Here is a 16,280-nt window from a genome sequence, read left to right as displayed (position 1 = left end):
CAGGTGCAGCCGGGCCGCAGGTCTGCAGACCGCACGCCGCCCGCCGCCTGGCGGCCCCGCGCCGGCCGGGGATCTCATTTGTGGTTTCCTTCTGAACGTCCCGACACCCGGCATTTTATTAGACCATCCCTCTGCACGGCCTGGATGCCCCGGAGGAGCCGCCACCGCCTCCGGGGCCCTCTCTCCCCTCCCCCACAAGCCCCCTGCGCTCACTTCCAGGGCACACCCAGGTTGCTCAGCTTTGGGGACATTTTTATTTAAACATTGCACACCCTCCCCCTGCTCTCCTTCCCAAGTTCTGTGTCGGGGTATGTGTGTATGTGTTCGGGAGAGGGTAGTGGCAGCTGCCGGTCCTCGATGGGCAATTCAGCAACTTCTCTGTGTCGTGCCTCGGATTGACACCCGGCCTTTGTCAGGGAACCCGGGTGTAGACAGCGAGAGGGATGCTACCGCGGCCCTCCCTGCGCTCACGGTGGAGGGTCACAGGCTCCTTAGGCCGCAGGGCCTTTTTGTGTGCTCAGGGGTCGCGGAGAAGCCCAGGCTTAGGGAGCCGCGGCAGGTGCAAAAGCGGATCTCAGCAGTTGTGCTGCTGGGGTTGGGGGCAGAAGGAAACCAAATATGCCTGGTGGATGGGAACTTTCCACCGGCTTCGCTCGGTTTGATGTTTGCCTAGAGGTGGGAAAACTGGCAGTATCGTTTTATCCGCGCCGGCAGATGCTGACGCGGCTGCCATTCCACTTTGTGGGATGACATTTTGGTGTGTAGGTAGCCTGGGGTGTCATGAAATTCTTATTGTCGCAAGGAGGGCCCTCTGGGTAAGGCACAGAGAGGATGGTCTGTCTTCTGGCTATAAACGGAATGCGAGGAATCTTTTGTGTTTTGTGGTTTTCCATGCACTTTGGCTTTCAGTACAAGGAGCATTTTATAGAAATGGATTAAAACCCATTAATGTGTGTTTCTGGAAATGGCAGTGATCTGTTCGCGTTGGCTGAGACATTTGGACGTGCTTGAGATGCGAATACGTTCCACTGTATTTGTCTGGTTTTGAGGTTGCTTCAGCATTTCCGTTTGGAACTCTTAATTGACTTATTTTACAATCTGGCCACCAAAACTGAGAAGATATAAGTTGGTAGGGAATTCCTAACAGGAAATTATAATTTTATTTTATTTTATTTTATTTGGGACTGTTGTATAAAAAGCAAGGTGTGTCTGAGTATCTTATCTGTCTGAAAACTCAAGGAGTATTATGCTATGATGGTGGAATCTCAATTTAATTGGCTCTGTTATATGTGAAAGGTGGGGATTGGATGCTCTTTGTGTCTTGGAGATTAATCTAAATTCATGGAAGCAAATATAAATATGTGTATACATATATAGAGATTCGGATGTGTATGAATTATTTGCAGGATCAGAACGAATAAGATTAGCTAAAATACCTGTGCCATTAAATTGGCTTTCCTAAAATGTTTACCATATATATTGTGTGAACTTGTCAGCTGTTTCACCCAAAGAACGATTTTAAAAGGATTCTCTGACCTGGTAGGTTTAATTTTTTTTCTTTTAATTTGTGGTATAGCCTCTCAGAAACTAACATGTGAATGAGTGATAAATATTTGTGACTGGCAGTAGTGAAAACTTTTTTTTTTTCATTTCTTTCCAGGTGTTATATGGGCTATATAGCATCAGAAGATAGACAGCTAAGAAAAGCTTTTGTGGCTATTAGATTTGTTTGTGAGGGTATACTCACATTTAATTATTTAATAATGATTATGATTAAATATATCCTATGTGTCAGGTATTATTTTTTTAAATTCTCAAAATACCTTGGGAGCTAAATCTTGTTACACATTGTAAGAGTTGTATATAATATACTGTACAATTCTTGTATGTACAGGTGAGACAAGTAAACATTAACAGGTATACAGCTTGCTCCAGGTGACATAGTTAGAGAGCCTGGAAATTAACCCAGTTCTGTTCATTTCAAATACATTTGCTTCTAATCAATACTTTACTCTTCCATGCATGTATGAATTCCCCCCACCCCCATGAAACCCAGGGCCTCACCCATGCTGAACATGTACTTTCTCACTGAGCAAATATTCCAGCCCTATTTGTAATTATTTTTTTTTTAAAGAGAGAGAGAGAATTTTTTTAATATTTATTTTTTTAGTTATTGGCGGGCACAACATCTTTTATTTGTATGTGGTGCTGAGGATCGAACCTGGGCCGCACGCATGCCAGGCGAGCGCGCTATGGCTTGAGCCACATCCCCAGCCCTATTTGTAATTATTTTAAATCTCATAACTGGCTATGGTTGGTGTAATAAACAAGTATCTTTATTTCCTTCCTAGCAACTGTTTCTTTTTCATATTTGAGGAAGATTAGAAGTTTATCAGTTGTTTAAAGATAACTTTTTTTTTGTGGGGGGGGTACCAGGGATTGAACTAAAGGGGCACTCAATCACTGAGCCACATCCCCAGCCCTATTTTGTATTTTATTTAGAGATAGGGTCTCACTTAGTTGCTTAGTGCCTGGCCATTGCTGAGCCTGGCTTTGAACTCCAGATCCTCCTGCCTCAGCCTCCTGAGCTGTTAGGATTACAGGCATGCGCCACCATTCCTGGCTACCATCCTAATCAAATGCACTCTTCTAAGCTTCGATTTCCAAAGCACATGTGGTTGAAAATGGCTATTCTTTATTGGGTTTTATTGTATAGGATCCTCAGTTAACAATTTGATTATGAGGGGTGGAACCCAAACTAGTTTGAGTAATTTGTGACTGGCAACCATAACGCTTAAGACTGTAACGGATCACAGTTTTAGAGCATGAAGGGAACTTAGAATGACCCACAGAGATAATTGTTTCCCTCATTTTAGAAAGAAATTATTCTAGATGGTTGGGAGAGATTATGACTTCTTGGTGGTTATAGCATCACTAGTTATGGCAGGGCAACAAATAGACCTGGGCTTTCCTGCCTTTGAATTCTGGTGGTTTCTCCATTCTATAAGTGCTATGTAAAGTTAAATATCAATCTGAAAAAAAGAATCCACTCTAAGAAGTCAATTAGCATTGACTTAGGGTTTTGTTTGTTTGTTTGTTTGTTTGTTTTTTGTATCAGTGATTGAACCCAGGGGCACTTATCCATGGAGCCATATCTCTAGCCCTCATTTTTTATTTTTTATTTTGATACAAGGTCTTGCTAAGTTGCTTAGGGCTTCATTAAATTGCTGAGGCTAGCTTGAACTTGTAATCCTTCTGTCTCAGCCTCCCAAACTGCTGGGATTACAGGTGTGTGCCACCATGCTTGGCTTGAGTTAGTATTTTCATTTAAAAAAGAGCAAAATGTTTGAATTAAAAATTTTCTTCCCAGTTAATTTTAGATAAGTTTTTGAAAAAGATCAATAATATTTAGTCAAAAGATTAATATAGAGCTGGAATTATAGCTCAGTGGTAGAGCACTTGCCTAGCACATGTGAGGAACTGGGTTGTATCCTCAGCACCACATTAAAAAAAATAAAAAATAAAGGGTATTGTGTTCATCTACATCTAAAAAATAAAAAAATTAATACAAATATTTGTGGAATTCAGAAATAAGCTCGTTTCACTCTCCTGGATGTTGAAGTTATAGCAATTGATGAAATAAAATCCTTGTCATTAAAAAGCTTATATTTAGGGGTTGGGGTTGTGGCTCAGTGGTAGAGCACTCACCTAGCACATGTGAGGCCCTGGGTTCAATCCTCAGCACCACATAAAAATAAATAAATAAAGTAAAGGTATTGTGTCCATCTACATATATACATATATATGTATTAAAGCTTGTATTTAGTAGGGGAATATAGATAATAACAAATAATAAGTATGTGACATGTACAGTCATCCCTCAGTGTGTACTTGGGGGAATTGGTTTGCAAGACCCCCTTGAATAAAGTGGTGTGGTGTTTGCATATAACAGAGGCACATTCTCCTACATTCTTTAAATAGTTTACTTATAATACTTAAAACAATGTGAATGTCAGGCAAATAGTTGTTATACTGTATGGTTTAGGGAAAATGATGAGAAGAAAAGGTTTGTACATGTTCTAGGTCTAGCTGCGTGGTACATAAATGACTGGCAGGGGAACCCTGCTCAAACAGTGAGTGCTGGAGCGAGACTCAGGGTCTTTGAAATGGTGGGAGGCTGCTGAGGGCATGCTTACACATCACTTCATTTGTGTGGATTCAACATAATGCTTGGTGCAAGGCAAATTCAGGTTTTGCGTTTTGGAACTCTCTGTATATTTTTCCTGAATATTTTCTATCTGTGGTTGGTTGAAACTGCAGATATGGAGGACCAGTTCGTGTGTGTGCGTCCAGGCAAGTGTTATGGTAGATGACAAGTGTTGTGGGAAAAGAATATCTGGCTAAAGAGATGGAGAGTAATGTGGGAGGACTCTGTTTTATATCAGGTAAACAGGAAAGGAAAGCCTAGGATGGCTTTTGGGTGGAGACTTGAAGGATGTGAGTATAGCATGTGGCTGCTGAAGAAAGAGCAGCCCATGCAGAGAAGATGTCCTTAGCATGTTTGGAGCTCCTAGCCCTTGTCCAGTAAGCAGAGGGGAGAGGAGAGTGATGTGAGTGCAGGGTGCAGATCAAGTAGGGCCTTGTATGTGAGGTTCTTGGATATTAGTTGAGTGGATCAAGTATGTAGAGCAAGGCATTTTCTTCTCCTGTAAAAATAGCTATCTTTCTTTCTTTTTGTATTGGGGGTTGAACTCAGAGGTGCTTTACCACTGAGATAGATCCTCAACTCCTTTTGTTTTTGGTGAGACAAGGTCTTACCAAACTGCCTTGAACTTGTGAGCCTCCTGCCTCAGCCTCTTGAGTGTGCACTACTGTGCCTGGCTAGAACATTAGTGTTTTTATAATAAAGGAAAAATTTAAAACAAAATAATGGCTTATTTGTGAAGTTCCAAAAGGTTTCTGTTTTCTATTTCATATTTCTTTACAAATTCCAGTTTGGCATAGGCATTAGATAGGTAGCTAGGTAGATAAGTTGATTGCATCCTGGCTAAGATATGACTGGGCTATATCCCCAGCCCTTGTTCTCAATCTTCATTGTTTGCTTATAAGGACCTCCCATTCCCTGCCACATATACATCCCCCAAATCAAGACTTGAACTTGAATGTTCAAATCAACTTTATTTGTGACTTCCCCAAACTGGAAACATTTTGGCTATATAGTGAATTAAATAAACAAATAAATAAATAAATGGGTGATACATCCATACAATGGAATACTGCTCAGCAACAAAAAGCAGCAAACTGTTAATACTCACAGCATGGATTTATGCTGAGTGGAAGAAGCCAGAAAAACAAGAGTAAATATTTTTAAGATTCCATTTATGTGAAATTCTAGAAAATACAAATGAATCTGTAGTCGTTGCCTGGAGATAAAGGTGGGCAGGAAGGGATTGGAGGGAGGGATTATAGAGGAACATGAGGAGATTTTGGGGGTGTACACTTTAAATATGTGCAGTTTATTGTAGCAACTTATTACTTGAATAAACAAAACCCACAAATGCCCAGAGTGTTTTATGGATACACTTAGGACATGAAAAAGGCTAAGCATTGTTTTTTGTGTTTTGTAAGGTTCTTGGATATTAGTTAAGTGAATTAAGTGGGCAGAGCAAAGCATTTTCTTGTCCTGTAAAAATAGCTAGCTTTCTTTCTTTCTTTCTTTCTTTTTGTACTGGGGGTTGAACTCAGTTGTCATGGAAGGGCAAAAGCATTTGGATTTGGAGCTGATCAGCTGAAGTAGCCAAGGCTTTGGGAACTTATGTGAAATCTTTGAGATGATGTGTAGATATTTGTTGATCTGTTGTCCTAGGAGAATACCGCTATCCTTTTTATCCTTAGGGCAAAATCCTTGGGAAAGTGTATAAATACTTTATGGAATTCCAAATTTTAGATTTGGAAAAATTGAGGAATAAATTAATAAATTGCTCTTGTTGATTGGTAGCATTCTTTATCATGCAGCCAATGAGCGTTGGAGTAAGAGTCCCTGAATCTTGTGCAGTGTTCTATGAGATTGGGCAAAAGCTCAACCAGCTCTTAGGCACATTTGGTAGCACTGAAATGTGAGAAGGAAGCATCTGAAGCCCTTGTGAGGAAGTATGGCCTGGAGTTAAAGTCACATTTAAAGAATCAGACTGGAATTGAAATTCTAGCTCTGACCCTTGCTGGCTGTGTGACCTTGGGCAAATTCCACACCTTTCATTATCCCTGTTTCTTCTGGTGTAACATCTTTGTCATCATTGTTACCATCACCATGACACCAGCACAGCATAGTTCATGCCAGTGTCTATGCTGAACGTCCACACCCATTATCTTGTTTAACCTTCATGAAAACCTTATAACCTTGTAAAACCATATAACCTTCATGAAAACATTATCTTTTGAAAAATATATGTGTATACATAAAAAACTAGGGCACTCTGGCACATACAGAAGTAACTTGAAGAATATCATATACATAGTGGCAAAGCTCAGGCTGAAATCCTTTATTCCGGCCCAGGGTTCATATTCTTAAACTTAGTGTAAAGATTAATAATAATAATGCTTATAAAAATAACAAATAATGTAAGAAATAAAAATGGAAGTGATTATTTTTTATTTTTTTTAAGTTTTTTTTTTTTTTTTAGTCATAGACGGACACAATATCTTTATTTATTATTTTTATGTGGTGCTGAGGACCAAACCCAGTGCCTCACGCATGCGAAGCAAGTGCTCTACCACTGAGCTACAACCCCAGTCCTGGAAGTGATTATGTATTTGAAGTGTATTGACTCTTTATTTTTTTTTTTAATTAATTTTTTTTTATTTATTTATTTTTAGTTGTTGATAGTCCTTTCTTTATTTTACGTGGTGCTGAGAATCAAACCCAGTGCCTCACACATTCCAGGCAAGTGTGCTACCACTGAGCCCCAGCCCCAGCCCTTGACTCTTTTTATAAAGTGCTATGTTGTTTTATGCATATTAGTTAGCTGCTTTTTATAAATGAAAGCAAAATTCTTATTAACAGATTTAAAAAAAAAAGATTTCTCTGGAATTTTCTTCTTTCCCAACTGGGTTTGCATTAGCTAGGCAGATGAGATAATTGTCTTCATTTCAGTTTTTCTCCAATTGTATTTCTAAAGTCTTGCTAAATAAATCAGCTTTGATTATTATCTGTCTTCTTGGCTTCCATATTGACTGTTACAAAATACCTTCTGTTGGCTAAGGCTACTGGGTAGGTTGTCATGCACCTGTTCTTTCATAGGTTATAAAGTGCCTGTGGTGATAATTATGAAAGGGATGTAGATTTTGAAAGTTTCCCATGCTTTCTCTTCCCTCTTCTTCTTTCCATTTTCTAAAACAGTGGTCATAGGGTGGACACAAGGAGTGTAGTCTGCTTTGCAAGAAATTTAGTCAATAGTGATAGACAAACGTAGATAACAGCAGATGAAGCCAGGCTTGGTGGCACAATTGTAATCCCAGCTACTTGGAGACTGAGGTAGGAAGATCAAAAGTTCAAGACCTGCCTGGGCAATTTATTAAGACTTTGTCTCAAAATAAAAAGGGCTGGAATATAGTTCAATGGTAGAGTGTCCCTGGGTTCAATCCCCAGTAGTCCCCCAAAACAAAACAACAACAGTAAACCCAGAAGGTAGTCAAGTATGGGACAAGTACAGCTATTTCAAAAGGAGAGAAGACTGCAGAAATTGTATAAGTATTATTTTTTTGTGTTTTTAGTTACGCTGGGGATTGAACTTAGAACCTGAGCATGCTAGGCAAGTGCTCTACCCCTGAGTAACATCCCCATCCCTTTTTATCTTTTATTTAGAGATGGGGTCTCACTGAACTGCTTAGGACTTTCAAAGTTAGGTTGCTGAGGCTTGCTTTGAACTTGTGATCCTCCTGCCTCAGCCTCCTTAGCTCTTGGGATTACAGGCAGGTACCACCTTGCAGGTTCCCTCATCCTTTTTAAAAAATATTTATTTTTACTTGTAGTTGGACACAATACCTTTGTTTTATTTATTTATTTATTTATTTTTATGTGGTGCTGAGGATAGAACCCAGGGCCTGGCATGTGCTAAGTGAGTGCTCTACCACTGAGCCACAACCCCGGCCCCTCCCTCATCCTTTTTATAAGGACACTTGTGATTACATTTAATTTATGGCCCACTCAGATTATGGAAATCCCCATCCTCAAATCCTTAATCACATCTGCAAAGTCCCTTTTGCCATCAAAGCTCCTGTTCATAGTTCCAGAGATCAGACGTGGAAGGTGTCATTTTTAGTTAGGTGTTGTAGGTGTTTTGGGAGTTTTCAGTTTTTCTTTTGCAAATCAGTCCTTCAGTGCACATCATTGCATGTTCATGGGTGCACATGTGATAGTATTTCTCTAGGGTAGATCCTTAGAGGTAGAACTGCTGGGTCCTAGGTGACTATTTTAATAAATACTACCAAATTGTTCTCCCAAATGGCTGTGCCAGTTTCTACTCCCAGTATCAGTGTTTCATGGGACCGCTTTTCCTCACACCCTTGTGGAGACCATTTTAGAATTCAAGAGTTTGCTTAAAATTTTTCATTTTACTTAAGCCAGTGGCTCTCACTCCATAGATGACATTATATATCATTATATTATGCTATTTCTTCAAATCTGCTATTTTTACAGTAGGCATAATTGGGTATCTGGAAATGCATGCCAAACCCTGGTCAGCTGTAAGAGCCAGAGTTTTCCCTTGGTGCCATCCAGCTCTTATCAGTTCACTTCAGGACCTCTCTGCTTGATCTCCTTCAGCTCCTGGCATAACCTCATTTGGGTCAGTAATCCAGTTAATACAGTCCATGTCCATATATAGGCAGGAAAGAAGATGACTTTTTAGTCTGTGATGTTTGGGGACGCTGCCAGAGGCCAGCAGAGCCAGGGAGCTGCACTCACCAGGCTGAGATGCCTTGGTTTTTGAAGTATGCTCAGAGTGCACAGCACTTGTTTTAACAATTTGGACTCAGATTCCCTTAAAAGTTTCTCTGTTACATATTAATATAATGAGTAATTCCACATTTTTGAACCTGATATTAAGTGAATTGTATTTTGTGATATGCAAAACTTTGTGTGGGGGATGGGGACAGTACTGGGAATTAACCCAAGGCCTTGAGATGCCAGACAGATCTCCATCAGCCCTTTTTCATTTTTTGTTTTGAGACAGGGTCTCATTTCAGTTGCTGAGGCTTCACTCAAACTTGCCATCCTCTTGCTGCAGCCTCCCGAGTAGCTGGGGTTACAGGTGTGTGCCACCATGCCCAGCTGCAAAATCTTTTTGATTATAAAAAAATAATACATGAATACTGTAGAAAATATTAAAAAATATGCGAGACACTGTTTAAATAGCCTGGAATTGCATCAGCTAGAAAAATATATTATTTTTAAAATTTTGAACCCAATACCTTTATTTTAGTTATTTAGTTTTATGTGATGCTGAGAATTGAACCCAGTGCCTTGCACGTGCTAGGCACATGCTAGGCAAGTGCTTTACTGTTGAGCCACAACCCCAACCCCCAAAATTAATTTTTAATTATGTTCTTCAAATCATTCTTTAGTATACCAAACTGGCATTATATACTATGTATTGTATTCTTACTGGATACATTTTGTTGGATTCTATTTAAAACAATTTTTAATGGCTATATAGTAGTGTCGTGCACCCCCCACCCCCCAGTTTCAGAACTTGGGGTAATGGGGCTCTACCAGTGAGCTGCATCCCCAACTCTTTGTGTTTTCTATTTTTGGAAAAGGGTCTCATTGGATTGCCCAGGCTGCCCTGGAACTTGCCATTCTCCTGCTTCAGCCTCTAGACTAGCTGGGATTATGGGCAAGCACCACCATGCTTGGCTACATAATAGTTTTTGGATGACTATGATTGTTTTTTATATTACTACTGTTACTTTAAATCTGTTATTATAAAGATAATACCAATTTATAGAAAGTTAAATGATTTTTAGTGCTTAGAGTCATTGTTTGATAAAAAGCTTGGTGAATTTTAAATTTGTAGTTAATAAAGAGTGTTTCTGCAACCTACTACTGTTGACAAGTTACAGTATAAAGGCATTTAAATAGTACTATATAATTCCTCTCATAATAACATTGAACATATGTGTGGAGCTTTGAGTTTAGAAAGTGCTATTAAATACATATGTGGGATAATTAATGTTCCATGATGGGACACATCAGAGTGCACAAATTTGAATCCCTAGTGTTTCTACTAAAACCCGTAGTTGGATGAATTACTAGGTCAGAGCACAGTATGTAGCAATTTTAGATTAACAATAAGGAGATACATAATTTGCAAACTATTTTATGCAAAAATTGTTTATTTAGTAATGCTAATAACTACAGATGCTTTAAGTAGTGGTTTTATACCAACAAAATATTAACATTCAGCTTGTATTTGTAATGGATCTTTTCTGTGTTTACTGTGCTTGCTTTGTGCTCTGTAGTTTGCATTACTGATTTCATATGAACAATAGGTGTAGCTATTTACTGGACTGAGTAGAAAATCAAGACCTTTGTCTTTGTTGATATGTTTGGTTTTCTTACTGCTGAAATGAAATAAGAATAGAAGAAGAATCTGTGTCAACATATTTGCATTTAAACAGCGGTACATAATAGAACTATCTTTATTTCTTTTTTTAATTTGTTCTTTTTAGTTATACATGACAGTAGAATGTATTTTGGCAAATTATACATACATAGAGTACATAACTTATTCTGTTTAGGATCCCATTCTTGTGGTTGTACATGATATGGAGTTACCCTGGCTATGTATTCAAATACAAAGCTAGGGAAGTTATGTCTGATTAATTCTACTGTCTTTCCTATTCCTCTCCCTCCTCCCTTACTTCATTCCCCTTTGTCTAATCCAATGGATTTCTATTCTTCTCCTCCACATCCTCCCTTGTTTGGGTCAGCATCCACGTATCAGAGAGAACATTTGGCCTTTGGTTTTGGGGGATTGGTTTATTTCACTTAGCATGATAGTTTCCAGTTCCATCCATTTACTGACAAATGCCATTATTTCTTTCTTCTTTACAACTGAGTAATATTCCATTATGTATTTATACCATACTTTCTTTTTAAAAATTTTTTTTTATTAGTTGCTCAAAACATTACAATGATCTTGACATATCATACATTTGATTCAAATGGGGTACATAATCTTATTTTTCCATGTGTACAGATTGCAGGATCACATTGGTTATACAGCCACGTTTATTCATAGGGTCATACTAGTGTCTATTGTATTGTGCTGCCCTTCTTCTTTATCCAGTCATTTGTTGAAGGACACTATGTTGTTTCCATCCTTAGCTATTGTGAGTTGAGCTGCTATAAACATTGATGTAGCTGTTTCACTATAGTATGCTGTTTTTAAGTCCTTTGGGTATAGACTGAGGAATTGGGTAACTGGGTCAAATGGTGGTTCCATCCAAGTTTTCTAAGGAATCTCCATACTGCTTTCTATAGTGGTTGCACCAATTTGCAGTCCCACCAACAATGTATGAGAGTACCTTTCTCCCCACACTCTCACTAACATTTATTATTACTTGTATTCTTTATAATTGTCATTCTGACTGGGGTGAAATGGAATCTCAGTGTAGTTTTAATTTGCATTTCTCTAATTGCTGGAAATGTTGAGCATTTTTTCATGTATTTTTTGACCATTTGATCTCTTCTTCTAAGAAGAATTTGTTCAAATCCTTTGTTCATTTTTGATTGCATTATCGATTTTTCAGGTGTTGAGTTTTTTGAGTTCTTTATATAATCTGGAAGGTAATGCTCTTTCTGAGGTACAGGTGTTAAAAATTTTCTCCTATTCTCCATTCTGTAGGCTCTCTGTTCATGTTCTTGATTGTTTCCTTTTTTTTTTTTTTTTGTGAAGAAGCTTTTCAGTTTGATGCCATCCCATTTATTGATTCTTGATTTTACTTCTTGAACTTTAGGAGTCTTATTGAGGAAGTTGATCCCTAAGCCATTATGATGGAGAGTTGGGCCTACTTTTTCTTCTAGTAAGTGCAGGGTCACTGGTCTAATGCCTAGGTCCTTAATCTACTTAGAGTTGAGTTTTGTGCAGGGTGAGAAATAAGGGTTCAATTTTTCATTCTATTACATATGGATTTCCAGTTTTCTTAATACCATTTGTTGAAGAGGCTATCTTTTTTCCAATGTAAGTTTATGGAAAAAATGTTATGTCTGATTAATTCTACTGTCCATCCTATTCCCCTCCCTCGTCCCCTCCCTTCCCTTCATTCCCTACTGTATGTCTAGGATGAGATAACTGTATTTATGTGGATGTGTTTTTGTGTCTTCTATTCTGTTCCATTGGTCTTCATGTCTGTTTTGGTGCCAATACCATGCTGTTTTTGTTACTATAGCTCTGTTCTTTATTTCTTGATATCAGTTCCTCCCAAATCATTAAGTTATAGTGTAGTTATAAAACAGTTTATAGGTTATTTAATCTAAAAAGAGGAAATATGGGTAAAAAGTTCAAAATATGTTTAGAGACTTTGGGGAAAGGGTGTTTTGATGAACTTATAATAAAGAAAAGTTTATTTTCCCAAGGGGATATTCCCTACCCGCAAGACTTTATGGTGGGTAAACTTTAAAACAAATTTTTTTTAAAAAAAATATTTATTTATTTATTTTTAGTTCTAGGCGGACACAGTGTCTTTGTATGTGGTGCTGAGGATCGAACCCGGGCCACAAGCATGCCAGGCGAGCGTGCTACCGCTTGAGCCACATCTCCAGCCCCTAAAATAAATTTTTTCTTAAATTTTTGTAGTGCTAGGGATTGAACCCAAGACCTCACACATTGCCAGAGAAGCACTTTACCATAGAACTACATCTCTAGCTCCCTGTAGAGATTCTTTTTAAAATTTTTTTAGTTGTCAAAGGATATTTTTTTATTTATACGTGGTGCTGAGAATCAAACCCAATGCTTCACACATGCTAGGCAAGTGCTCTACCACTGAGCCCCAACCCCAGTGCCCCTGGAGGGATTCTTATCCTGAATAGAATTCCCAGGGTTTATGAACTTGGATGGGAATAGTAAAAATACATTTTTACTTTCACATACTTTTAGCTGAAATTCAGCATTTCCTCCAGTTATGAATGTAGTCAACAAACCTCCATAGAATTGGCAGAACCTGTGACTTTGCAACAAGCATTATAGGTATTATTTTATCATATTGCAATTGTTGAACTGTCTTAAAGTATGGTTTATGCTCACCATTGCTTAGGAAATATGGTAATTATTAGATCTTGTTATCCAATGTGCTGATAAATGAAGCTCCTATGTTATGATGTCATAGGTTTGTTGAAATATTTTGGTAACTGTATTTCAGTGTACTATGACAGGTTTCTTATAATCCCATATTTTGGTTTTGGTTTTGACTTTTGTTGTTGCTGGGGTGGGGGAGGTGCTGGGGAGTGGGAGGTGCTGGGGAGCAAATGCAGGGCCTTGAGTATGTTAGGCAAGTGGGTGCTCTGACTTTGCCCATTTGTCAAATATCCTGTCATTTACAATGAAGGTTTTTTTTTTTTTTGTATGTGTGTGTGTGTGTGTGTGTGTGTGGTGCTGGGAATTGAACCCAGGACCTTGTGCATGTGAGGCAAGTACTCTACCAACTGAGCTATATCCCCAGCCCTGAAGCTGGGTTTTTTAAGAAAATAAAATATCTGATAAAATGACTTTTTTTTAAAGCCCAATTTTCTCCCCTCCCCTTTGTCTGAAGAGAATGTTGGTCAGCTGAAGGTATGTGAAAAAAATTTCAGTAACATACTTTATATTGGTGTCTTATACTTCTAATTGAAAACCATTTTAAACAGGTGGCCCAGGCAGTAACAGTTGCTATCCCCAGAGAAACATTGTTTTTAAAGTCGGAAGTTCATTTTACTTTCATCTTCTCTATAGAGTACAATTATACTCTTGTGGTTTCTTTTATTGTTCCGATTGTTACTTTACATTTGCTGCTGACAGGTTTCAGGAGTTTTGCTTAAACAGTCTCCAGAATTGCGCTGTTCAGTTGGTTGCCATTGCCCACACGTGGCTGCTGGGTACCTGTAACATGGCTAGTCAGAAATGAAATGTTCTGAAAATGTAATGCATAGAGTACTTGGACAACATCATGCCAAAAAAAGGAGAAAGATCCCATTAATATCAGTATTACTTTATATTAGTTAAATGTTGAAATGATAATATATTGGATGTGATGGGTTAAGTAAAATATGATTTAAATTTTAAAACATCAAAATTAATTTTCTTTCTTTCTATCTATCTATCTATCTATGCAGTGCTGGGGATTGAATCCAGGGGTGCTCTACCATTGGGTTACATTCCCAGCCCTGTAATTTTTCTTTTCTTTTTTTTTTTTGAGACAGGGTCTCACCAAGTTGCCCAGGCTGGCTTCAAGCTTTGGATTCTTCTGCCTCAGCTTCCCAAGAACTGGGATTGTCACTGGAGAGAAATGTCTTTGGAGAAGGGTCCAAGGAGTTCTGGAGGGAAGGGGGAATTGGACTCAGAATCGGCTGAGTTCTTGGCCTATTTGATGGGAAAGAATTTCAGCACATCCCAGACAAAGGCATAGACAGAGGTTTATTTAGGAGGTAGATACATTTTCAAGGGGGGTTGCAGGGTGTCTCAAGAATGGAAAGCCTCTCCTTGGGGGGGGGTGCAGTATTTACAGAGGGCTGTATTTAGGGGCTGCACTGGAGGTGGAGCTAGGGTGGAGTGGCAGTTTCCCCTATAGCTTACGTATTTCCCACATTTTAAGAGCTCTGCTTTCTGCATTTCAGTGACTTTTGGGAGTTTCCTTTGAGACTTAGCATCTATCTCTTTATCCTAAATCCTTATCCCAGGATTATAGCTGAGCCCATTGGGTAGGTTTGTTATCTTTATTAAATGTGGCTACTNAAAATAAAAAAATAAAATAAAGGTATTGTGTCCATCTACAACTAAAAAAATACGGGGGCGGGGGGGGGAGAATGCTATAGTACACATCTGTAACCATCTAGCTTTATTTATCATAAATCAGAATGAGAGGCTTTAGAAGAGACTTTAGAGACTTTGTTTAAATTGATGGGATTATTTTGCTGTTTGTGTTATATGCATAATTAAAATCATATTTATGGCCATGTGTAATGTAGCATGTAAATTATCTGTATATTTAGAAATTTTAGACAACACATGATTCAAAATTTCTAAGGTTTCCTACAGATGCAGCTCAGTGATAGAACACTTTTGTAGCATGCCTGAGGCCCTGAGTTTGATCCCCAGCTTCAAAAAACAAAACAAACAAAATTGAAAGTTTGAAAAGGGAATACAGGGGCAAGGCTTCATATCCTTCCCACTCCCAATAACAGCCAGCATTACTAGCTGCCTAGGTCCCCCAGGGACAGTTAGTGCGCACACAAGTGATACATTAGCCTGATTTGCTGGTCTCCCCTTTCCTCTGTTCTAACCACCTTAGCCTGTTGGTGTTGTAATAGCAGGACGGAAAGGCTCCCATCCTCAGGGCCTTCCTCTTCCCTCTGGATGAAGTTAGCTTCCGTAAAGCCACCACCAGGTGGGTAATAGAGCTGGCATTTTTGAGACTATTAAAGAATGAAATTATTTTTATTTATTTATTTATTAGGTGTAGATGGACACAACATAATGCCTTTATTTTTATGTGGTGCTGAGGATCAAACCCGGGCCCTGCCCATGCTAGGCGAGCACTCTACTGCTGAGCCACAATCCCAGCCCAAGAATGAAATTCTTAAAACTTAGCATGTTGAAAAAAAAGTGAAAAACAGTGACATTACTCAGGAAAACTTAAGCCCTGTTTGCAGATAAGTGGGGAAGTTTTGAAACAACTGGAACAGTGACTCTTTTCAAATAAATATGTACAGTTGTTTTAGCACAGTCCCAGTGAGTACAGATAGATCTTTCAAGGACCATAGCAAAAGAGACGGGGACCTTTAGCTCAAAGGCTTACTGATTGTAAGACTGTTTGGTAATTCTTTAATAATTGGGGATACACCATGTTAACTGGACCTAGAACAATTCTAAATTTTGATACAGCAGATTCATCTCCTCTTTCTCCAAGCAATAATGTCAGTACTAAAAAAGTCACCCTTCCTGCTTCTGGAGTTAGGCACTTATATGTTAAATAAGTATTTAACATATTTGATACAACATTAGTGTGTTTTTTTTTTTTTTTTTTTT

General features: G+C 38.6%; 1 protein-coding gene across 1 annotated transcript in view; it reads left to right on the top strand.

Moving 5' to 3' along the window:
- The first annotated feature begins 310 nt into the window (after window positions 1–310).
- The window catches only part of Hectd4 (HECT domain E3 ubiquitin protein ligase 4), a 176,344-nt gene continuing 160,374 nt past the window's right edge, over window positions 311–16,280 (top strand). Inside the window, exon 1 of the mRNA XM_015505175.2 lies at window positions 311–656. Coding sequence (XP_015360661.2) covers window positions 311–656 — 346 coding nt within the window. The remainder of the gene's footprint in view (window positions 657–16,280) is intronic.

The sequence above is a fragment of the Marmota marmota genome, unplaced genomic scaffold (assembly GCF_001458135.2).
Source record: "Marmota marmota marmota unplaced genomic scaffold, marMar, whole genome shotgun sequence".
Lineage (NCBI taxonomy): Eukaryota > Metazoa > Chordata > Mammalia > Rodentia > Sciuridae > Marmota > Marmota marmota.
This window is presented reverse-complemented; position numbering and strand designations above follow the sequence as displayed.